At 39.5% G+C, this 24,942-nt stretch overlaps 1 protein-coding gene across 8 annotated transcripts; it reads right to left on the bottom strand.

Annotated features, from left to right (window-relative positions):
- Positions 1–5,528: 5,528 nt before the first annotated feature.
- Positions 5,529–24,551, bottom strand: LOC18440547 (5'-3' exoribonuclease 4). 8 transcript variants are annotated; one of them, XM_088851648.1, is made up of 23 exons: positions 24,165–24,551; positions 23,966–24,068; positions 23,692–23,765; positions 23,407–23,601; positions 22,916–23,035; positions 19,696–19,758; positions 19,492–19,605; positions 18,587–18,751; positions 18,285–18,362; positions 17,850–17,927; positions 15,605–15,760; positions 15,422–15,511; positions 15,197–15,292; positions 14,825–14,895; positions 14,437–14,565; positions 14,279–14,355; positions 14,148–14,188; positions 12,672–12,746; positions 12,376–12,533; positions 8,062–8,166; positions 7,873–7,948; positions 7,560–7,642; positions 5,529–7,446 (listed from the first exon to the last, which is right to left on the bottom strand). In XM_088851648.1, exons 1-23 carry the CDS (start codon positions 24,399–24,401, stop codon positions 6,165–6,167), a joined length of 3,666 nt encoding a protein of 1,221 aa, XP_088707774.1. In that variant the 5' UTR covers positions 24,402–24,551; the 3' UTR covers positions 5,529–6,164. The 8 variants fall into 8 exon arrangements, 6 of the variants coding, with proteins under 6 accessions (XP_088707774.1, XP_088707764.1, XP_088707778.1 ...); XM_088851638.1 differs by having other exon boundaries at positions 14,279–14,565; XM_088851652.1 differs by lacking the exon at positions 19,696–19,758.
- Positions 24,552–24,942: the final 391 nt, after the last annotated feature.

Below are 24,942 nucleotides of genomic sequence, written 5' to 3'. Positions count from 1 at the left end.
AAGTGCTCCATTTCTTCCGAAGAATGCGCTTAATTAGGTGGTAATCGAGCGTACCGTTAAAGGCATGTTTGACTATGCCGAACAAGCAGTCGGGAGTCAGAAGCTGACTCTTGACACACAAACACGAAATGTGCAACATGTTGTTATGGTGACCCCATGTCATTGAAGATAGGTAGTCTTCCTTTTTTATATCCTAAGGGGAATGGCACTTGATCAATAAAAGGTGGATTAGGCTTTTTATAGTGAATGTTTCTTGAGTCTTCGCCACTTGTAAGCCTCGGATACTCTGGTTGATCAAGTTTTGAACATCCTTTTGAGTGAATGTGGGTAAAGCAGCTTGGGAAACCGTATTAGTTGGGCCTTCAGGAAACCCAGGGAGGTTTGGAGGCCTCGAAATAGGAGAAGGTGGACGTCTCCTTTCTCCTTCTGCACGGCTTGGATTGGGAGGAGAGTTAACCTCCTGATTCAAAAATCCCCCAGCTAGGCAAGTATTCTCTAGGCCTGTGAGCCTGTCTATTATATTGTTCATCATAATATTATAGCGAGCCATCAAATCTTTAGGTTAACCATCATTACATCAACTCGTTCGCCATGATTCTGCAGTTCAAACATAAGAGTGGTCTTGACTCTTTTCAAGCCACGATTCTGTAGTCCAAGTATCAAAGGCTCGGCTTGCCCTGATTATTCTTGAGAATGCTCAGGGATCGGGTGAGTATCGGCTCTGGACAGCCTTGGGGCCGCATTGCCGACGAGCATGGTGCATGAAGGCCTTCGGGCCATCTTTCAACTTGGATGGGCTCGAGACGGCCTTGGGGCCATATCTCACTCAAGCTCATGACAGCCTTGGGGCCGCGGATCGGGTAATTGCTCGTGATAGGCTTGAGGCCATGGTTCGAACAAACTTGGCTTATCCTCTTGGACCTCTATGACGCAACAGTGTACCATGTCACTTGCCTCGAATTCCTCCATTGTTTGCAACGGATAGAACATGTTTCGCTTTAGTGGGTCTTCTAGGGTTGAAGACTCTACTTTCCTTTTACAAAGTGGTACTTCCATTCCCTTCCTCTGCTTAATCCAAAATTGGAATTGAATCGGACATCCAGATTGAGTGGGTTGTCTCAAAGTGATGAGAGCAAAGTCAATCAATTCGGACAATGTATGGTACCCTGGGAGAAGGGAGCTCGGAGTCGATTTTAGAAGTTTAGGTTTGCTTGAAGGGGAGGGACACTGCTTTGTCGCTTCTTGGGGAACCATCTTGCCCCGAGTCCAGCCTTGGGGGCTAGTTCGCATGTATGAAGAAGGAGTCGAGAGGATAGTGCTTGAAGGGAACTTCTTCGAGTACTACATGGTCATGGGTTTCTGGGTGGCCAATGGCACATTCGATTGCCCTTATCTCTTGCACTTGATAGCAACCTCGGACCTGCACGTGTGTGTGCAGTCCACAGCAGTGTTCAAGGTGGTTCGTGATCCACCCCCAGGTGAAGTGAAAGGCTTGATATTTGAAATACCTGCCTTTGCAATCTGAGTGGCCTTAGGGCCATTTGCATGTACGTGCGCATTTTTACGGGACATTCGATTGATCCGAAGGTCGTGTGCTCGTTTGGGTGCAGCCTTGGAGCTGCCCCGAGCTGAATGACTAACATACAATGCATTAATGGTCTAATGACCAAGTGTTACGGGTCCGAGTCCCAAGAGGCTCGAAGCAGGTGAGGTAGTCGAGGAAAGTTCTTGTTTGCCATGTTTTATCACAGCAATGGTTGAACCATCCCCCATATGTGTGTGTTGGAAATATAGCCTATCAAGGCCTAAATTCCAGTAACCTCTCATTCAGTGGGAGCGATTGAGAGATTGAAATCTTGGCGCCTTGCGAAATAGAGTCCAGATTCTTTTACCCCAAGTATACATGAGGCATTGAGAGTTCACGTGTTGAGAAAGTAATTTCTCAAGGAGGTGTGAGGGTCACCTCCCAGTTAGGATTGTATAGGTTAGCCTCATGTTTAGCTGTAATTGGCGAGGGCTTGGAGAATCCAAACGAGAAAAATAGAACTCGAGTACTTATTGAGTATTCGCGTTGTAAGGAATGGTCAAGACTTATGGGACATAAGTTTGTATCCTTACATAAGACCATTCCATGGAATGCGCATTTACATTTCGTACGTGAAACCACTCTTCCAAATAAATTATCCTAGTTTGGAAGAGTCAGTGCACATGTGCTTTAAGAGGACTCCTGTAATTGAGTTAGATCATGTCCCACAAAAGTACACCTGTAATCCATTGAGAGCTGGTTAATCAAAAGTTCTAGCTCAACGACTTCGATATGGCCAATTATATGTCCCTGCTTTAGACGGTGGAACATAAGTCTATTTGATCGATCTGAGACTGGACGGAACATCATTCGGAACTAGCCCAATGGAGTACTCCGATACCTACACTTATTGGCCTGAGATCTCACTATACTTTTTGTCATATTTTATAATTGTTAGAAAAATATACTAGTTACTCAAAATATTTGAAATATTTTTTGTGTATTTTAGAGAATTTTTATTTGCTCAAAAATGAAGTTTTTTTCAAATTTTTTGGCTTAAATTCTACTTTAGTCCTTACCTGGTAATGCCAGTGGCATCCAAGTGGCCATAGGGTTGCCACGTGGCACCCCACGCCTCACCCTAGGATCACCGCCCAACTGGCCGCTGATCCCTAGGTAGAGGACTAGATTGGCATTTGGTTGCTTGTTTTATGAGTGTTGTGGTGTCTTGTTATATATTGTTATATTTTGTTATATAGTGTTATAACTTAAGGCATCCTTTCTATCACGCCTTAATTAACTCACACATGAGCCATGCATGGTATATGTGAAGTTTTATTTATTTATTTATTTAATATTAAAGAGAAAATAGATTTTCAAATTTGAACCGTCTTGTTTCCCATGGGTAAGGTCACAAATAGGAGAATGATGAAGTCCCCAATTTTGGACGAAAGAGGAGTGATTGAACTCCATTGCAATTTTAGATAAAGAAAGAAATGATATGTTTGTTCAATGACAGTCTGAACCAACTATAAAGTGGCATATCCCCAGTGGAGTCGCCAGTTGGTTAGGGCCTGATTTTCGCTTCGCGCGCAAACGGCGTACCAGCACGGGGGAAACCCTCTCTCAAACAATCGCGAAGAGACTACACATCTAGGTGTTTTAGACATACACGTTGCTCCTCTTGATGCGGATAGTAACCAACAACAAGAGATATTTTTATTGACAACAACGCGTTTTAGACGCTTACCTCATCGTTTGAAGGGTTCGGGGATACGCCCGGGTAGGCACCCTCTTAAAATAATTACGCAGCCCTCCGGCTGTCTGTCAGCGTGGTTTGGACACAAACTCTCCTCAAACTAGACAAATCATCTCAGTTCTTCTTCTCAAGAATCGCAAAGTAGATTCAATTAAAACGCTCCTCTCTGATGGTGTAATTGAGTGGGGACGGCTGGCAAAGAAAGAATGAAGAAGAAGGGAGATCGAAGTTCTCTTACTCACTTGTGCTACGAAACTCAACAATCAAAACAACTAAAAGAGTTGGAACTCTCTTAATCACCAACCCAGGATAACTCCACCCAAGTGAGGGAGGGCAAGAGTATATCTCTCACAGCTCAACTCAACTTTACGGAGTGGAAGTTAGAGCGGTAATAAGAGAATTGAAACTCTTAAAATAATATTGAAAGCACTAAGTCAGGCACGTAGTGGCTAACAGGTACTATCAGTGTGCAATAGGGGGTAAAGAAGAATCGTTGTAAGGGGTGTGTTCGGACGTGCGCACAGATGCTAATGGAGCAAGGAAATAAAGGCAGGGTCGCAGGATGTCGAAGCCGCTGGTGACGAAGACGTAGGTGACAAAGCCGTTGGGACGAAGCTGCTAGGGTGGAGACACCCCGTGGAGTTTTTATGCATCAGCTAAACTATTGAGCCTTCTAAAATCCTCCACACCCAGCAAGTGTGAACCATTCATCACCTTGCGAAACCGACCCCTGAATAAAAGCCGCACCTATGGTATTTGTTGCCCCAGGGAGCTTTATGCAAGTACAACCCCTATCTTCTTTGTATTACCAAGGAAAGCAAAGAAGCCACGCATGATGAGCATCTGATGATGATCGTCATGAATAAAAGTGAGAGCTTTAGGCGGACATAGCCATGAAGCTATGGGTAAAATTTACCAAAAAAAAAAACTGGGTATGGTAAAAACCCGAAAGGGCACCATGAGTAAAAATAACAGACAGACATGGTCATGAGCCATGAGTAAAAGTCTTCTGAAAATAAGAAACCGGACATGGTGAAAACTTGAAAGGGTGCCATGAGTGAAAATGGAATTACGCTTAAGGAAGAGCAGAATTCTCAAGTACACCTGAAGACCAAATGGACTTCACTGACGCATCGGATAATTAGAGCGAATTTTCTCATAATTCAGACGATGCAATTGAGCCCGAGGACTTTTGATCGAAGCTTGTTTTGTTTAAACAATCAATCTTCTTGATGATCATGTTTCTAATTTCATTGCTCCATAGATGAACGTAATGACGTTGAACTATTTGAACATGGATGAATGCAAAAAAATCTTGTTTCTCACATCGAATCGCATTATGTACATAATAACTTCAATTTTTTTTTAGCAGAATGCAGGTTGATGTTAGAAACATCGGATCAGCTTATGTTATAAAGAATTTGAACATAAGGTGATCCGATGTTTGTAACATCGAACCGACTTCAGTTAAAAAAAACATCAAATTTTTTTGAACAAAATACAAACATCAGACCAGCTTCTGTTCTAAAAAAATGAAAATAAAACGGTTCGATTTTTCTAACATCAAACAACAATCTGTTCAAAAAGATTTAAACAGAATGTGATCTAATGTATATAACATTGGACCGTCTTTTGTTCTAAAAAAATGAATAAAATTTCTTCGTAACATCGGATCAGCTTCTGTTTTAATAAAAAAGAACAGAATGCGGCCCGGCTTTTGTTCTAAAAAAAATTAAGAACGCAATATGTAATATCGGACCGGCTTCTGTTCTAAAAACAATGAATATAAGGCAAAAAAATTTAGGATATTTGGGTATCAAAACATCCTCCTCTAATGAAATTTCTGAGGTAGAGCGTCGCACATATATAAACTTTTTCCTTTAAAAAAGCTAATCTAGGTTTAAATCTGCGACTAATTTCCGGGAAACTTTCACTGGTTGACCGAGGATTAAGAGTTTCAGACGTTGCATAATTTGGCACCATGATTAAATATCTCGCCCACAGGATAGCAACTACAGGCAAGATTCAATGTTTTGCAAGTTTCTCAGAAATCAAAAATTGAAATAAGGAAAAAGCAGAAAAAAAAAATGTAAGAATTGAAATGGAAAATCTCATGAGATGCTTAGCCATAAAATATCTCAAGATAAAACAGTTCATGCTCACTAGTCCCTACGGTGCATGCTACATGGGAAGCTCCCCAACAAGCATGAATATCCCTATGCTTTGTGAGGTATAAAACACATCTTCACCAACAATAAAGTTCCTTTGAAAGATGAATATCTCAACACAACGAGAGAGCATAATCAGGGCATACCAGATGATTTCCTACTGCTCAGCAGAATATGTGATCCACACTAAGAAATTAGAATAAGTAAATACAATAGCCATTTTCCCAATCCCAAAATTATCAATTGAATGCAAAGCCGCCCCAAGAAGGTCAAAAAAAAACACAAAAAAAAGGGGAAAACTTCTAACATGGAAAATTGGATGACATGCATGCCATGGACAGCGGTAGGGTATGTGTTGCGGCCTACCATCATCACCTGCAAATGCACCAAGGGCATCGAAGGTTCCCAGTCAAATGAGCATGTTACCCACCAGCTACTAAGGACTCTCCCCACCTCGTCCATTGCCTTGTCTCCAGATGGGCAAGATATTCCCTTGCTTTTGTAATTTGTCTCCTCTTACCCTATTTCTCTAGGCCTTCATCTCATTGTTGACTTTGCGTCCCCCTTCTTTATTAGTGCCGTCAACCTGATTCCTTGCTCTTCTTCTCTTCTTGGCTTTCAATTCACCATTGCCATGATATTTACTTCCTTTCCTCATCGCATCCTCCTGCTCCCTTGCCTTCTCTCCACATGGCAGACTTTCGGCCTTTGTTTAACCATTCCAATGATGTTCCTTTTCTTTTTTGTCTGCCTCTTCCCATGCTCTTTTTCTCACGGATTCCGCTTCACTGTTGCCCTTACACCCCGCTTCTTTCCACACACCATCTGATGGTTTCCTTGCACTTCTTCTCTTGGCTTCCGCTTTGCTGTTTCTATGATATTCCCTTCCTTTCCTCATACCTTCCTCCAGTTCCCTTGCCTCCTCTCCACATGGCAAACTTGCAGTTTTCAGTTCTCCATTTTTGTAATATTCAGTTTCTTTCCTCACGTCGTTTGCCTCCTCCCTTGCTCTAGCTTCTGTTTCACTGTTGCCATTACAATCCTCATCCTTCTTCTTGCCATCTGCCTCTTTCATCACTCTTTTTCTTCTACTCTTGGCTTTCATTTCGTTCTTGCTGTGATATTCACTTTCTTTCCCTATACCATCCACGTGTTCCCATGTCTTTTCACTACAGGGTTGACTTTCGGTGTTCGTCTCTAAGTTGTCGTGATACTCCTTTTCTTTCCTCATGCCATCTGCCTCTTCCCTAGTACTAGCTTCTGTTTCACTAATGCCTTTACACTCCCCATTTTTCCTCGGGCCATCCGCCTGTTTCCTTGCTCTTTTTCTTCTTCTCTTGGCTTTCATTTCACTGCTGCTGTGCTCTCCGCTTCCTTTCCTCATACTGTTCGTCTGCTCCGTTGCCTTTTCACCACATGGGAGACTTTCAGCTTTCATTTCTCCGTTGTCACGATATTCCATTTCTCTCATGTGGTTTGCCTCTTCCCTTTTTCTAACTTCTGTTCTGCCTGAGCAGTTACATTCCCCTTCTTTCCCCGCACTACCCAACTGTTTCCATGCTCTTCTTCTCTTGGCATTCATTTGGCCATTGTCAGGATATTCGCTTCCTTTGCTCATGCCATTTGCCTGCTCCCTCGTCTTTTCTCCACATGGGAGGCTTTCGGTTTCCATTTTAATTTCACCATCATATTCGCTTCCTTTATGTGTGCCTTCCACCTCTTTACCTGTTCTTTTTAACGGTGCAACACCCTTGGCTTCTGTTTCATCCTTGCTGTGACATTCCCTTTCTGTCCTCTTATTGCCACATGTGTTATTATTATTATTTATGCCATTGGTGCACATCTCTTTGGACAGCCCACCAAAAACATTAGAGAAGGCAAACTTGAGGTTTGCAGGGGTTACAGACTCTCTCTCCTGGTGCTTGTAAAACTTCTTCACAAGTTGATGAGCCAATCTTCCCAAATAAGCACCTGACACAGAATTTGGAACAGGTCTGCATATAGTGGCATGACAATCAACATCAGAAAGTCTCAATAGGAAGGAAAAGCAAAGCAAGAGATTTGAACGTTTTTTCTAAGAAAAAAGTAAGATTTGAAGTTTCACAACCTTTTCAAAGTAACACGGCCATGAAGAGCAGAGTCCTCATGCCACAATACCCGTGCCAGAGTCAAGTCTCGCTTGGTAACCAACTGAGGAACAAAGAGTGGAAGCATTATAAGACCCGTAACCATCACATCCGACATCAAAAATTAATATGCCATAGCAGAGAGGGCCTCGTAGGCCATCTAGCCACAGTAGAAGAATGGCACAGGCATGTCTTTCATCCCACATGTCACCCGCTACTGTGGTGGAGCTTTAAACACCTAATATCCACAGAACTGAGGGAAAAAAATGCCAAAAGAGAGAACAGCAAGGGAACCTTTTTAGGAATGATAACTCCTTCAGGTAGTCTAGGTACATGCGCATGCACACACGGGAGTTCATAGAATACAGATCTGAAAAAAAAAAAAATAAACTAAATACAAAAATAAACAAGAAATTGTCACCCTTACACATGTACACTATTAACATTTCAGGAACGGCAATTACAACGGACAATATGACTTACATAACTTGACTCCCAGCTATGTTCTCCATCCCTTCAACAGGTGCAACAATTAATGGAGGGCAAACGACTTTATCGGAAATGTACACATATCCATTCATTCCATCACTACAGTCAAAGCACTACATTAGTGTGCAACACATGACCTCTCAAAGTGGAGGGAAACATAAAATTCCTCTAGTTGTCTGAACAAGCATGTTAGGAGGTAAGTATACATATGAATAGACAATTGAAGGAGGATATATCTGCTATTTGGTTATTTCTATAACCATGACAAGCTGTTGAAACCCTTTCTTAAAAGCCCGCATTTGGCCTCAGACTTACCAGGGTCCCGAGCAACTTGGCCGGATTGAAATGCCCGAGTCAACAGAGTCTCAATAAAGAAAATGTACAAGAATCTTTGAGTCGGGTCAGACTTTTAGTCATCCAAAACCAGCATCTAGGTCCAAGCGACTTAAGGCCAATGTTCGCAAAATTCGCCTAGGCAACCAAAAATGCCTAGGCAGCAACTAGGTGGACCCCTAGGCAGCTTGCGTCTAGGCGCCCGCCTAGGCATAATAGTTAATTTATTATTTCGTCATTTGGAAGATGAAATTGGGCCAATATCGAATTGTTTTATGAACAAGTGATGTTTTTTTGTACATTGTGTGATGTTTTGATATTCTATTAATTTTGTTACTGTTTTGATATTTTTACATATTTATGGATGGAAAATTTACCGATTTGAATTTATATTTTGTGATTAGTCTTAAACTTTGAATGAAAATTGATATTTTGTGAATATTTGATAAATAAAACCAAACCTTATGGATATTAGTTGATAGTTATGTTATATCTTAACTCAAGTTATGTGATTAAATTTTTTTTTAGATTGATATCATATACTCATAGCTTCATATTATGTGATTTTTGTTAGCTTGGAACTTTGGATAACCAAATATGAAACATTATGTGGTTTTTAATATTTCATTTTGTTTCCACATGTTATGAAGTTTGGAAGTTTCACAATATTGTAAAGTTTCTTTTTTTATGTAGTTGCATTTTCTTTTTTGGAAAAGTCATTTATGAGTCAGTGGGTGCAAGAGCTTGTTGACTCACTAACAACCATCTCTAAGATGGACATTGTAAAAAACTCATAGCTAAAATGAATTTAAACGGTGTAGAAATTTTCTGTAAAAAAATCACATTTTAAATATTGTAAATTTTATTTTTTTTCATATTCATTATCATCTTAACCTAGACCATGAATCCCTAAAATTTTGGATTAAAAATCAAATTCTAAGATAAGTGGGGGCCTGCCCGCATGTGCACAGTATGAGTCAACTGACTCACAGAAACCCAATTCATTTCTTTTATATCTACATTTAAAACTTAAATTTTTTTTCTTATGTTTTTTCTTAGTACTTTAATCTTGTGTATTTCACAAGTTCACTTATTAGGTGATTCACATTGATACTCTATCAATTATTGTGTCTCTATGACAATGTCTTGTAATGGATCAAGCAAGGTAATCCAGGTTAGAAGTATCGATCTTGTCCAAATCCCCTTAACAAGAATAGAGTGGGGTGCAAGTTTTGTAAAAAGTCATATAATGTCGACATCAACACATTGAAGAAACATTAGCCAACATTTGAGGGGATGTCGCCCCATGCACTCTAGTGCCAACTGAGGTTAGGAGAGAGATGAAAGAGCACTTGGAGGGGGTGAAAAACAAGAAGAGGAGGCGAGGAAAAGACATGAAGAAAGTTTATGGAGTGTAGATATTTTTGGAGTTCGAGAAGAGGAAGAAGACGTTTATATTAAGGTTGGATCTTCTAATAGGCCAAAAAGAAGCGGGCCTATGGATGCTTTCTTCCCCCGCCTGATCCTGAGATTCTACCATGATAACAGGCTCAAATGTTTAGAGACCCACTTCAAAAAAGAAGACAGAGTTAAGGTGGCCCAATATAAGGCAAAGCGGGTCTTCCCAGCAGGCATTTCTTAACGCCACTAACTTGAGTAGCGTCCACACTATGTTGGAAGGAGTGGGTCAATTTGGAACCAAGGTTTAAGGCTGAAACTGCATATGAGCTTAAAGGGTCATTCCTTAGAAAAGAAGTGGAGCTCACCAATAACTATTTGAAGATCCATAGGTATGTGTGGGGTATATATGGTCGCCCAGTCATAAGAGGCAAAAGCATTATGAATTTGATAATGAATTGTCCAATAGGGGCAATGTTCTTGAAGTCTATGGATGCTTTTGACGAGTTTAATTTTGTGGACCAGTGCATATAGGAGATAGGGGAGGATAAAGTGGTCCAAGTATCAACCAATATGTTCTCAGCTAATATGGCAGCTGCAAGATTATTGATGGAGAAGAGGCCACATATTTTCTGGTCCCATTGTGCAGCACACTGCATAGACCTCGTGCTTGAGGCCACATATTATGCCCACCATTTTTTCTTTTTCTTTTCTTTGACTCTTTTACCCATGATGCCCTTGCGGGTTTTCGTCATGTCCGTTTTTTTTGAGGAAGTTGTTATACGTCAAAAATGACATATAACAACTTACCGCTTTAGATGTTCAAAAAAGCTCCCGAGGCCTAGCAATGGCAAGAGGCCCCTCATGGAGGGATGGTTTTGTCATTTGCTGAAAAGAGCCTAGAGGTATTTTGGTCATTTGGGCCAAATACGGTATTAATATTTTTATTAATTAAATGTGTATTTTTTGACAATCTTGGGTGTTTTTGAGCATTCCACCCCTGTTTAGTGGTTGCTCTATATAAGGAAACCCACAGCATTTGTAATCTCTCTCTTGGAGGCTCTTCATTTTGGAATAAAATACTTTAACACTTGAGTGTTTTAGAGAGAGATTCTTGAGTTTTTAGTTTTTGGTTTTGCTTTGGTTGCAAGTTCAAGGTTCAAAACGAGAGGAGAGAGAAACATTTCTTACAGAGAGAAAATACCCCTAGAGCAGAATACTCCCTAGGATCCACAACTTCCATACACCTTATAGCCTATCCCAACCCTACTCCATACACCATACACCCTAGAGTACCATACACCTTAGCCTATCCCAACCCTACTCCCTACACCATAGTCCCCCATGAACCTTAGCCTGCTCTATACAGCTTAAGTTCCCATATACCACACCTTAACCCAACCTACATCATCATCAGATGCTCCTTTGGATCCACTTGAACACCCCGAGTGGTGATTCCATAGAGTTGTCTAGTTCACATTTGAGTTTTGGGGTCGTGACATGTATTCATTAGTTGTTTGTCATGTTGACTTTTGATGCATGGCCGAGTATCGCCTTTATAAATTTGTGTATTATTTCTAGTTTACTACAATGACATTTGGGATTTCAAACGATTTGATGTGTCTTACAATCTCTGAGTCTTTCTATTTGTAAATCTGTTCTCTAATATTTGATTTTTTTTATCACGAGGGGTTGGGGGGCTCTTAAACCTAAAAACTCCCTAAAGGCCTACAACCCTGCCCTAAGAACTCCCTAGTCTTTTGTCATTTTTTCATTTATTTTTTTAAGTTTCTTGGGGGGCGGGGGGGTTTCGTCCCTACCTGTCCCTGTTCCTAAATGCCCTCCTATGCTTTTCTGGACATAGCTTAAGGCTAGTCCGAGCCCCAGGTCAACAATTTCTTTGAATACTGGTTTGAACTGCCAAGTATACAAGAGTTCAGAACAAACTACATATGAAAGCTTTCCAAGCAGACAATCACCTAGTCAAGTCACATTATGGATATGCATAAGTACCCCAGAAAATTAATTATCTAGAACACCTAATGGTTATGCCCATCTGCTTATCCAAAAATATCTAAATGGGCCCCACCAAAGTGTATGTTTCACACTTCACATCTATCGTACACATCAAATTATGATTTACAGTGCATATATTCAATGTAATCCTATTCATGTGATATTTGAAATTTATAAAATATTTATTTTCTTAAATTTTCAAGAAAGGTGCTTGCCTAGGTAAATGATATCATATCCTCAGGGACGCTCACCGTAGTCTCGTGCCAAACCTCCAATTACATAAACCATATACAACATCAAAAGCATTGATGAGTAACAAATATGGGAATAGTAGAGGAAAATTTACCAGATAGCATATCATGACAGGGCATACATGCCACAGATTCAGAGAGATATAAGCTGGGGATTCACAAAACCCACAACTATCCGTGCTGAGGTAGAGAGCAGTATTAAGAAAATGCATATTTCAGCACATTATATATTTAATATGATATTCAAAACTAAAAACTCTGTAATTAGAAAGAACGCATTTGGAGCATGTTAAAGAGCATTTATTCACACCTTATCTTAAAATCAATTTTCTCCTTTACACTTGCTTCTGGCAACCTAGGATAATTCAGATCTCGCCTGTATAAGGAAAGGATCTCCATTGCTAAAGGATGTGAAGTGTGCACAAATAGGATCTCTATGCCAACACTGTTTCTCTGTTTTTCTTCATCCTACAAGTCAACCATCTAATTAGAATAACCTAACTAAAACCAGTAACAAGGACATCCAGCTGAGTGTCAAAGCATCTCTGTAATTGCAATTCTCCTTCAGGAAAATCGCATCAATTCCATTCATAAACCATATCTTACCATTAAGGTGTGCTCCACCTTTGCAATTTCTTCAAGAAGACGAAACTCCTCTATAAATGGCAATTTGGGAATACCCTGTTCACTCAGAAAAAACAGTCAATCATTCAGATGATAAAGGATTATGAAAGAAGCAAAGATCCCCAGATGAGTTATATCCAATGTTTGCAAACTCCGACGAGTCTGCTCAGCCTGTGCACCCTGCTAAGCCAGTGCACACCAACCTCCCACCCCCAAAAACAAAACAAAAAAAAAGACCTCCAAAGAGGGAAGGAAGAGGTATATAAAAAGCTTTAGTACTTGGGTGAGTTGTTGTAGAAACTCCCCAAGCACTGTGAAACTCGGCCCAGTGTTGGTGGACTCGGCGCATCCACTAACAGGGGCGGAAAATCCAGCCCTCTTTTTCTTTGTTTTGGATCATTTTATACCAGCAAACCCCCACTGCCCCTTCTCTTTTTCTTATTTTTCCTTTGTTTTGGATCATACCCACACCCATTTGAACTCAAATTTTGCCCATAGTCTCATTTTTGTAAGATTTATCCATTTCATAATTCATATTAAAGCCAAAACAATCACATTTGATGGATATGAGAGGGAGAGGATTTCGACCTCGGTTTTGCCAAATTTCAAAATCTGTGATTTCTATGAAACAGTTGGTTGATCTTCACAAAAAGTGTTTCCTAGGCCTGTTTTTGGGTTCTTCATCCGTTCCTACGCTTGTTTCTTACCAAAGAAACAAAAATATTGGGTTCGTGAGTTTTAAATTTTGGATTTCCAGTTCACCCAGAATTTTCAAGAGCTCGGATCAACTAGATCCGAACTCAAACCCCAAATCTCATTTGGGATTTCCATTTGGATTCTCTGAGGAAGCTTTTACAAAGATTGCGGGCATCGATCTGCAACAAGCACGAAGGGGTTGGGCAATGGCCTTGAATTTTTGGGTAAATTTCATTGTTTTCAATTTGAATTCATATAAGTGATTTATTTTTTACTAAATCAATAATAATGGATTTAAAACTAATTTTGTATGTGCTTTTTATTTTTCTAAATTTCTATATTTTATTTTGGGATTTTTGCATTCTCGAGCAACTAGGGGTGAATTTCAGCAAGTCCCCCTCGGACTCAACCAAGTAACTTGAACCAGCCAGGAACCGAGGTCTGCCCCCAAGCAGCTTTCTCAAACATTATAACCATTATATCGCTTACAACATCGTAGAGTTGTGATCTCTGTGTGCACCCAATTAATTAAATTGCACAACCAAACAATAGACAATCAAGACATGCACAAGTGCCCATTCATGTACTTACATATATTAGCATCTCTTGGCTTCAATAGCCAGTCATGGGCATAAGAAGCAGGGTAGGAGCCTAATACTTAATATTTTAAATTTTGAATAATGCAGCTAGCCTTGCCAATGAAGGATTCTTATATTTGTTTTCCAAAAGTAACAGCAAGTGGATTAAGAATCTCAATCGTACCTGCCATGCAAAACGTTTTCCATTCATATCCACCTCAAAATCTGCCATAATAACATCAACAATAATCAGGAGCCTCAGGTGTAACTAGAGACTGGTTATAATTCAGTAACAATAGTATAAAATAGTCATACCACTAGGATAAAAATCAGCAATAGGCGACATTGGATCTGCCATCAGCTGCTGGTAAGATATTGGAAGCGCATGTGCACTGCTGACGGCACATGTAAGTAGATTCTTAAAAGGAAAATCAGTGCAAGCTACGAGCATTTTGGAAACAATGTTAGCAAACCTTGCAGCTGGCAGGACTCCCATTAGTTGAGTAAAAGGCTTGAACGGTACCCCCAAGGTGAACTGGATTCCTATTTGATCCAGACCATGAAAGTCAGATGCAAATGGAGCGTAATGATAAGGATAATACCTGCATTTGAGATTGTAACTGATGTGAAATTAATGCAAAGAAACATATAAAAGATACCGCCAAACAGACAAAATTCCAGAAAATTAAAAGCAACAGAGTCTTCAGTATATCAAAGAAAAGAAGCAAAATTTTAGAAAAGGTTTTTACGTAACAACAAATAGAAAAGAGAAGGTTTTTATGCAACAAGAAGTACAAGGACACAAATACCATAGATAACAATAAAATATTATAAATACAAAAAACAAAACTCAGCTCACACCATTGCCAGGAGCAAACTCCTTGGTAGTAGTAGTGCATGACCCAGCAGATCCCTTCAGTGTATTTCAAGACCTGCATCACATACCTCAGTGAATTGGTTGAAAGAGAGTAAGACCAAGAACATCTCAACTGTCAAAGATATAGTTTCAGATAATCAACAAGGCTTCTGATGGTAATGAACAAGTACATGACAGATATAGTCATTTCCAAAAACAGCCATACCCCCACACAGTTTTGACTACTTCCTGCCTGTTCTACGATGACTAAATGAAATCCAAGCCATCAAGGCTCGTCAAAAAAGAGATCCCTATCCACTACTTTCCATATATAAAGGAAATTATCAAATGGAGACAGAAACTATGGATTGGCTTACAGCATCTTTAATGAGTTCTTTGCGTTCATCTTCAGTCACAGCAGGAAACTTCTCAGCATAATACCTTTCCTTCCATCCTGGTTCCCCTAGTTTCACCTGTTAAATTCATGCTTTTAAAGCACCCGTATAACAAAGAAATGCCTTTCCATAACTAGATAGACACAAAGATAAACACAAAGAAATGCCTTTCCATAACTAGATAGACACAAAGATACCTATAAATACCTTGTCAACATCTGCACCTCCAAATTCCGGAGCAACTGACACCGCCGTACACAAACCATACATAACACTCTGTCGCTCCATTTCAACAGCCTGAGGTATACCAATCAAAATTCCTAGCAGAATGAGGATAAAGTAATTTAATCATGCTTGGAATGGTAAGTAGTAATTTTCCACAGCCCTTACGTTTTCACCACAAGTTTGTGAAGTTTCACTCATTGGTGTTGAAGTGACAGAAAATGATGACCAGAAATCTTTAGATCCTTTTGCTCGGGTAAAAGAAGACCCGCCTCTCCCCTGCTTGCTATATAGTTGATCCTTGCTTAAATTGTTCTTCTGGAACTGAAAGGAATTCAGCACATTAGTTAAAAAAAATGAGAAGTACAGACTACAGAATAGACCATTTAACTTTGGTGCAAGGAGGTCATAATCAACCTTGACCATTGGAGGTGAAATTGTGAGGGCTGGAGGTATCCTAGTGACAGGGCTCAAAGTCCAAATGAAAATTCTTTAAACTTAATGTCACACTTCGAGCTGTCGACTGAGACATCCAATAGCTATGGAAGATTGTGACCTCATTGTAGGTAAATGATCTCACAGTATCCTCATCATCATCCAAGCCTTAACCCAATTATTTGGGGTCAGCTCCGTCTCACAGTATGCAATCCCAAAAAATAAAGAGACTTTACCAGATTAAAAGAACCAAAAAGAAAACAGTCATCTACTTCATGAACAAAAATGACAATAAAACTAGTCCATAGGCCCACACAATGCATATTTCTGCTCAAACACTATTAAACACCAAATTCCTGCAACTTATGAGAGCAAATACAAAAGGACTAAAGACCCAACATTTGCTTATTGTCAAGTAAATTGGTAATTTCCATACCAATCATCATGAATTAAACCAAATGCGCACGGGAACCATTTGAGTATCCCTAAGGTTGTCGACGACAATCTTAATTGGAAATTCATTCCACCACGCTAATAGGAGCAGCACTAACCAACAAATATAGCGGGATCTTTTCCCTGGTCCAAAACCTCTCTACTCAAGCAATTTCAAGCGTATGGACGACTTTAATAACCTACATCATCAGGAAGATGTGAATCCAAACACAACCTCAAACCAGGGGAAACAGTGACGACCTCCTTTCCTCAACATAGTTTTCTCTGATCAGCGTTCAGCGCTAAATAAGCTTTTATAACGATGGAAAGATAGGCAACAGAACAAACTCTCCTTGATGAACATTTTTAAGCCTTTCACGCCCATGAAAAATGCTTTGGTCAGTTTCCCAGACCCATAGGGGATCCCTCATATCAGGGATTTTGACAGCTAAAAGTGAAGACTCATACCATCTCATTACTCAAACACATATTACCCACCCTCCAGCACTCCTAGGCCAAGGCATTGAAATCCAAAAGGGACAGCCACCTTTCAAAATGCAGAGTCCAACTCACTGTGGTTCTCCAATTTCATTTCATACAGCCCTTAAGGTCAATTTCTGCTAAGATCGAGCAAACTCCTACAACTCAAAGATGTATGGCAGCTACATAAATAAAGGCTGCAATCCCCAGGTGGATCAGAGATTTACAAGTCCAGCATCTCCATGATGAATCAAACTATGTTTGCAGACAGTTTGATTCACTGGAAATTGGGTTCAAAACATTGTTTCCACAAGTCCACGACAGTTTCCACATCCAAGGTGAAAAAGAGCCCCAGTTCAAGGTACCAATACAACAAAATCTAAAATTTCATTCAAAAAAAAAAAAACTCTAAAGTTGACAACAATTGTAGTCTATGCATGAACCATAAACCACTCAAGCAGCACAACTTTTCAACCACACCCTCCCGCTGCCTCTCGCCTCAAAGATTCTACCCACAGCACAATCTCGTTTAGCATCTATAACATGAACCCATTCTTTAAGTACTGCACCTTCCAGACAACTCTACACACAAGATAACATCATTGACATACATTGAATTGAAGACCTCCTCTTCACCTACATTTGTGAATCTAAGATATGGAAGCTAATATGTCCTTTCAATCTTGCACCCTCCAGGCAACTACACACGATATAACCTCATGAACATAAATTAATGGATTCGATGGAAGATGCCCTCCTCGACTTTCCTTGTGAATCTAGGATAGGGAGAAGAATCTGTCCCTCTTATGCTATGGAGACAACACAATATACGGAATATTTTTCCACTAGTATACGACCAAAGTTACTAAACCAACAAAACAAGGAATCTCAGTGGAAGTTTAAATCAGGTCCTGGGTAGTTTGCAAAAATATCGCTTTGGAAAATGAAATAGACTGCATAAAGAGAAACTCAAGAGAAAATCATTGGCAACAATTGTAGATATAAGCAAGACATATAAAATAAACAACTCCATGCATAATGAGACATGTGATGCATATCATATCACCTGGTTACGCCTTCTAAATATGGCATCTTCATACAATCCAAGAACATGAACAAAATGCTCAACACGTTTCAAATCCACCTATTCATCCACAAATAAAAAGACTTTCAGATCCTCCTCAATAAATGAAAGAAGCTTCATGCATAACTTTGTAACATAAATAGGAAGCATAAATGCTTTGCTACAATTTTTTTCCTGATTGTCACACGCAGTGCTGTAGTTTCCAAGAGGGTGCATGTCCGAAAAGTAAAAGGGTATCAAGACAAGGTTTCCCAAAAGCATAAACTCTAGAAACACTAAAATACAAACAGAAGTTAAAAAATAAAACCCTATACAATTACATTTCAGAAAAAGTAACTCCTAAAGAATTTTTCCAGCACAAACCACAGCATGCAGCAGTTAAATAAAACATGATAAAGGTGTGAACATACTGCCTACCTCAGCGGAATTGGTCAAATAACCACCCATTTGGTTGAATTCCTTTTTGTAAACCGTAATGAGTAGGTCGATTGCACCCTGCCATAAGTCTCAAATCAATTAACAAGCTTAAGATAAGCCATGTAACATGTGGGCGCAGAAATCCAAGGATAAATGAAAGATACACCAGAATATCTAAGGTATATATGAGCCCCAAAGACAGAGAGAGAGAGAGAAAATAATATTACTCATGGATGAATTAAATAGCAACAATAGATTAGTCCTGTAAATTAAAGCAGGCTATATTAAAAGGGGGCACAGACCTCAGATATTTCCAATGACGGCATGTGGGGGAGAAAATCATTTCCAACAAACAAACACATAAAGACAAAATCATCAACCAATCTCTCCAAGTCAGCGTCCACTACGGCATCCGGTATTCTCATGTCATGCTTTAAATAGTCTCTCAGGACCCAAATGCAAAGAAACTGGAAATGATGGAAGGAAAAAGAAAATGACAGGAGAAATAATGTCAGAACAAGTAAGCCATATATCTCAAGGGTGAACTTCAAACAAAAGAAAAATAAAAGACAAATGTTGACCATAAAGAAACAGAAATAGTATTACTATATGATATCAAACACATTGAGCCAAGGTAATAACAATGGGCACCCACAATTGAAGGCCTGATATTCAAATGGTTTAAATTTAGCAATTGGTAACTTTTCTCATATATGATAGCAGCTGCATATGTTCGACTACTTTCAGGAACATGAAAAATTTCGAATCTTTTCTCAATCACAATTCATGTCCAACCTAAAGAGGCCAACGGAGAGCCAGGGGAGAGGCATGCGATAACAAAACAAATCTTCAAAAAGACCTTATTTTGGGAAATATAATTCATGACCATATGCAAAATTAACCTAACTAAAGGCAATATAAAGATTCAACAGCAGTCACAAAACTACAAATGCTAATCCATTACAAAAAGATGTTTGTGTTTCTTCTTTTTCTTGTTTTGTAAAAAAGAGAAGAAAGAGCAGATGCCAAATAACCTAGAGATTTTGACGAATCATAACACCATTTTTCAGCCATTCATTCCAGTAAATGCAGCTGTCCATTTTCTTGTGCCTGTGGGACTACCAAGGCTTCATGATGTCTACATTAATTCCCAGTTCATTTTGAGAGTAATTCGAGTTACCTGAAATTGTTTTTTGAAGGTGGTTACCTGAAATTGTTGCCTTGAGATCACTTCCTTCATAGAATAATTTGTTCTGCCTGAGTCTCCCTGCCTTCTTGCACCTGGAATTTGGAAAACAAGCTGCCGGGCTGCACGGACATCCTACAAATACAAGTGGCAAAAATGCTTTCAAATTACAAATAGATAATAGAATAGTGGCTGCATGTACTTCAACAGACTTCGCATTCAAACCTCTCTCAAAACAACGAAATGTATCTCATGAGTAGCCAAAGCCAGCATGATTAAGTCAGCATCCTGAAGCACCATTCAGCACAGAATCAGGTATATTTCACTCGCAACAGAGTGAAGATAAGCACAAACTAACACTCAAAACCAATGGTTTAAAAAGCGCATCGGTGACCCGGATCTAGCACCTCAAAAATCGATCCGGATCGGCGAATCGGCGATCGGGATCGGGAATCGGCTGAATCAATCGAATTAAAGCTTCAAAAAAATCCGAAAAAAATTATTAAAATTCATTATAAATGTTGTTTTTTAGGAATCCAATAAGAAATGAGGGTACTACATTATTAACATTCATTTTTTTCATCAATTTGTGAATATTGAGATGCTCTTTCCTTGTATAAACTTAAGTATTAAAATTACATCACTTAAAAGAAAAATTATAGAATTATCATGGATAAAATATGTAATTATACATAGACTATAATAAAGAGTAGACTAAATCAATGAAAGAATGGCCATTAAAATCTCGTTTTGGCGAAAAACCCTAATCCGCTAAAAAAACCCAAATTATTACAGCCTAACTAACTATAATCCAAAATTATTACAACCTAACTAAGTATAATATTATATACTGAAACTATAATTATTAGTTTACATCAATGATTTAAAAATCGACGAGTCAAACCAGACTCGCCCAGTTCGACTCGGGACCGGCAAAACCCGTGCCGGTTTCAGCACAAAACCGGAACCGCCCGGTTTTAGAGCAGAACCGCCGGTCCCACCCGGTTTTGTCCAGTTCCCTCTCGATTCTGGCGGTTCCCTCCCGGTTCTAGCCTCAAAAACACATTCACGTGTGTACGCGTCACGCGTGCGACACGCACCACTCCCACACGTGTGTACGTGTGACACGAGCGGTACACACTCTTGCACGTGCCACACACACTCCCACACGTGCCTTACGTGCGACACGCACATGCACGTGTGCACCGGCTCTAGCCGGTTCAAGCCTCAAAAACACCTTCACAGGTGTGTACGTGTCACACGTGCGACACACACCACTACCACAGGTGCCACACATGCGACACGCACATGCACGCGTGCATGTGCACAAATGCCCTAGTATTTTCATACTTGTGTTTATATTCCAATTACATAGTTATTTATATAGCATATTTGAATACTCATCCTTTGACGTAGGATAATTTCCAAACATCATTAAATGAAAACAGAATGTAAATATATGGTATTAATAAGCAATTTTAAACACATATGCTAGGGAGGCATGATGGTTATCACTAATGTTATGTGCTTTGACTTCTCAAGTTCGAATCTCCCCTTGGGCAATATAATAGTTATCCCTTCTTGAGCTAATTTTTGCTCCCCCTTAGGCATATAATAAATTAAAGTGTTATTTTCAAAATTTGTACGCATTTTATTAATTTTTACATTGATAACCAAATCTTTTATTTTATTTATTAATTTTTATATTATAAATCATGTAATATACTATTTTTCTTACAGTTGTCAATAATACATTTTAAATTAGATAATATTATAAAATATTTTTAATTTTTTATTATTTATCTAATAAAATAATTATAAAATATAAACTAATAATTATAATTTCAATGTATAATATTATAATTAGTTAGGTGTAATAATTTTGGATTATAGTTAGTTAGGCTGTAATAATTTGGGTTTTTTTAGTGGATTAGGGTTTTTAGCCAAAACAAGATTTTAATGGTCATTCTTTCATTGATTTAGTCTACTCTTTATTTTAGTCCATGTATAATTATATATTTTATCCATGATAATTCTATGATTTTCCTTTTATGTGATGCAAATTTAATACTTAAGTTTATACAGGGAAAGAGCATCTCAATATTCACAAATTGATGAAAAAAATGAAAGTTAATAATGTAGTACCCTCCTTTCTTATTGGATTCCTAAAAAACAACATTTAAAATGAATTTTAACAATTCTTTCGAATGTTTTTGAAGCTTTAATCCGACCGATTCAGCCGATTCCCGATCCGAATCAGTTTTTGAGGTGCCGTTTCCGGGTCACCGATCCGCTTTTTAAACCATTGGTTTACATTTTATAATTATTTTATTAGATAAATAATAACAAATTTAAAAAATTTTATAATATTATCTAATTTAAAATGTATTATTGACAGTTGTAAGAAAAATAGTACATTACATGATTTATAATTTAAAATTTAATAAATAAAATAAAAAATTTGATTATCAATGTAAAAATTAATAAAATGCGTACAAATTTTGGAAATAACACTTTAATTTATTATATGCCCAAGGGGGAACAAAAATTAGCTCAAGGGATAAACTATTATATTGCCCAAGGGGAGATTCGAACTTGAGAAATCAAAGCACATAACATTAGTGATAACCATCATGCCTCCTTAGCATATGTGTTTAAAATTGCCTATTAATACCATATATTTACATTATGTTTTCATTTAATGATGTTTGGGAATTATCCCACGTCGAAAGATGAGTATTCAAATATGCTATATAAATAACTATGAAATTGGAAGATAAACACAAATATGAAAATACTAGGGCATCTGTGCACATGCACGCGTGCATGTGCATGTCGCACGTGTGGCACATGTGGTAGTGGTATGTGTCGCACGTGTGACGCGTACACACCTGTAAAGGTGTTTTTGAGGCCTGAACCGGCTAGAACCGATGCACACGTGCACTCGTGCATGTGCGTGTCGCACGTAGGGCACATGTGGGAGTGTGTACCGTTAATGTCACACGTACACACGTGTGGGAGTGGTGCGTGCACACGTGCATGTGCATGTCGCATGTGTGGGAGTGTGTGTGGAATACCGCTCGTGTCACATGTACACACGTGTGGGAGTGGGAGTGGTGCGTATTGCACGCGTAACGCGTACACACGTGTGAAGGTGGCTTTGAGGCTAGAACCGGGAGGGAACCGGCTAGAATCGGGAGGGAACCGCTAGAACCGAGAGGGAACCGGACAGAACCGGATGGGAATCGGCGATTTTTCTCTAGAACCGGGCGATTTCCGATTTTGTGTTGGAACCGACACGGGCTATGCCGATTCTCGAGTCGAACCGAACGAGTCCGGTTCGACTCGCCGATTTTTAAATCATTGCTCAAAACACAATATTCAAAAGTAAATAAGCAATGAGAAAATTAAAAAATCATTTGGCATGTCGATTAGAAGTAGTCACCAGCCCAAATAAGCAATGCCTTGTATTTGGATCAAACCCAGGCAGATTCCTTTGAAGGCGAATGTATGACATGATTTTGTGCTCTCCTTCACCAGGCACGTTGGCATCGGAAAGAATTACCTTTAAAAAGTGGCAAACACTCAAATCATGAATAATCCATTGTCTCTCTCCATCCCTCTACACCCACTGTCACTTACATGAGAGGCTGAGTTTCCAATATGTGGATGACTAGCAACCCTTTTTTTTACACTTCTTTGTTTGTACCAAACATTTTTTTTATAGGAGCACCGGACTTGGAGGTTGGATTACACTCACTTCCCGTCAGTACTTTTTGTACCTATCTATACTTATTAATAGATTGTCACTAATTTCAAACAAAAAAAGAACACCCAAATAATAAGTAATCCACCTGAATGCATGGGGTACCCAAAGATTGATTACTGAATGAGGATTGCAGAGGAAGATTAAAAGAATATAAAAACATAAGTAACCTTAATCTTTCTCCACCCAGGATCTGAATTCAATCTGAGATGTATGTAATACTCGAGACCTGCCGACAATGCTGCCATGAATTCTGTCCCAGGAGTAATTACATTGGAATCAAGCACCTTTGATTGATTAGAATGTGCCAATAGATCTCTCACTTCTGATTCAAATCTTTGACTTAACCTTTCTTCCTCGGCTAACTGAGAAGACATTGAAAACAAATATCACGTAATCCCTCCCAAAATAGTTAAAAAAACCTTAGGAATCTATACAGCAGAGCAAAAACTAACCATCTCAGCCTCCTTGGCAGCCCTGAATCGACGTGCACGTTGTTGGTTCATCTTTGCCCGTGGGGCAACCCCGTCTAATTCATACAAACATTTTTTTTAATTGAGTATAACATCAGTAAATAAAGCAGGTGTCGATACAATTACTTGGCCCGGACTTGCTATCAGGGCAGGTATTGGAAACTCTAATTCATGCCAATCTGCTTGAATTCGGGGTGAGAGAGACAGAGTGAGAGAGAGAGAGAGAGAGAGAGAGGGAGGGAGTGCATGGCCTCACCTATTGCCAAATATAAAAGCGTGTGAGGTCTTACGATGGAGAATATCCTGTCGATGTATGCAAACACGCACTTGAAAACCTCGTCATATGACTCTGGGGGCGGCTGGGATGAAAATGAAGATTAGTCCATAAATAAACGAGTTAGTCTTATGAAAATGAATAGCAGGAAGACGTGGAGGAGGCAGAGCAGGTTGGATACCAGGTTTTCAGGGTGGAAACAAGGATGTATGATGCCATTCATGTCAAGGTACAGATTATCAAAATCCATGCCTCCTCCTCCTTTATTATTATTAGTATTGTTGTTAGGGTTTGGTTTGCTTCTGCAGCTGCTGCTATTGTTGACGCATGATGACTGCTGCTGCTCTTCTTCGACCACGTCCACCACCGAGAGAGGGTATCTCTCCACCAGCCACCGATAGAACGCAGGGATCCCCATTCCTCACCTCGGCCTATTCTTCCGAGGAGACAGCGAGGGAAGAAGGCCGGCAAAGGTGGCCCTTTCCCAAGCGCGAGAAAGACGGATCGCTGCAGTGCTGCACAGCTACTGTACTCGCGGCTCTGGGGTTTAGGGTTCAGCGGCCGCTGTAAGAGGGATTTGTTTGCTTGAAGTGTTTTTGAATCAGGGCTAGATTACTCGACTCGGCCGGGTCTAGACCAAATTTTGTTTAAAAATAAAAAATCCCAAAAAATGTAATGGCCATGTTAAATAAGGAAAATGATTTGATAGGGCTGCGGCCCAACGAAAATAACTAGAGCTGCAGCCCCTATCACCGTCTAGTATTTTGGACGGTAAGGATTTTGTGAAATGGAGGTCAACATTAATCGGTGGACCTTAGAGCCCGGGTAAGCCGCGCCATTTGTTTGAATTTTTTTCCCTAAAATTTCCATTTTCCCACCGAATCCCTCTTGAGTGTTATCTCCCATCTTGATACCCTGGCCCTTTGATCCAACGCTTTCTCACCCATTCAATTTACCCA

The sequence above is a fragment of the Amborella trichopoda genome, chromosome 1, assembly GCF_054954075.1.
Source record: "Amborella trichopoda isolate Santa Cruz 75 chromosome 1, AtrichopodaSantaCruz75HAP2 v2.0, whole genome shotgun sequence".
Classification (NCBI taxonomy): Eukaryota; Viridiplantae; Streptophyta; class Magnoliopsida; order Amborellales; family Amborellaceae; genus Amborella; species Amborella trichopoda.
Note: the sequence above shows the minus strand (reverse complement) of the source record. Positions and strands in the feature narration are given on the sequence as shown.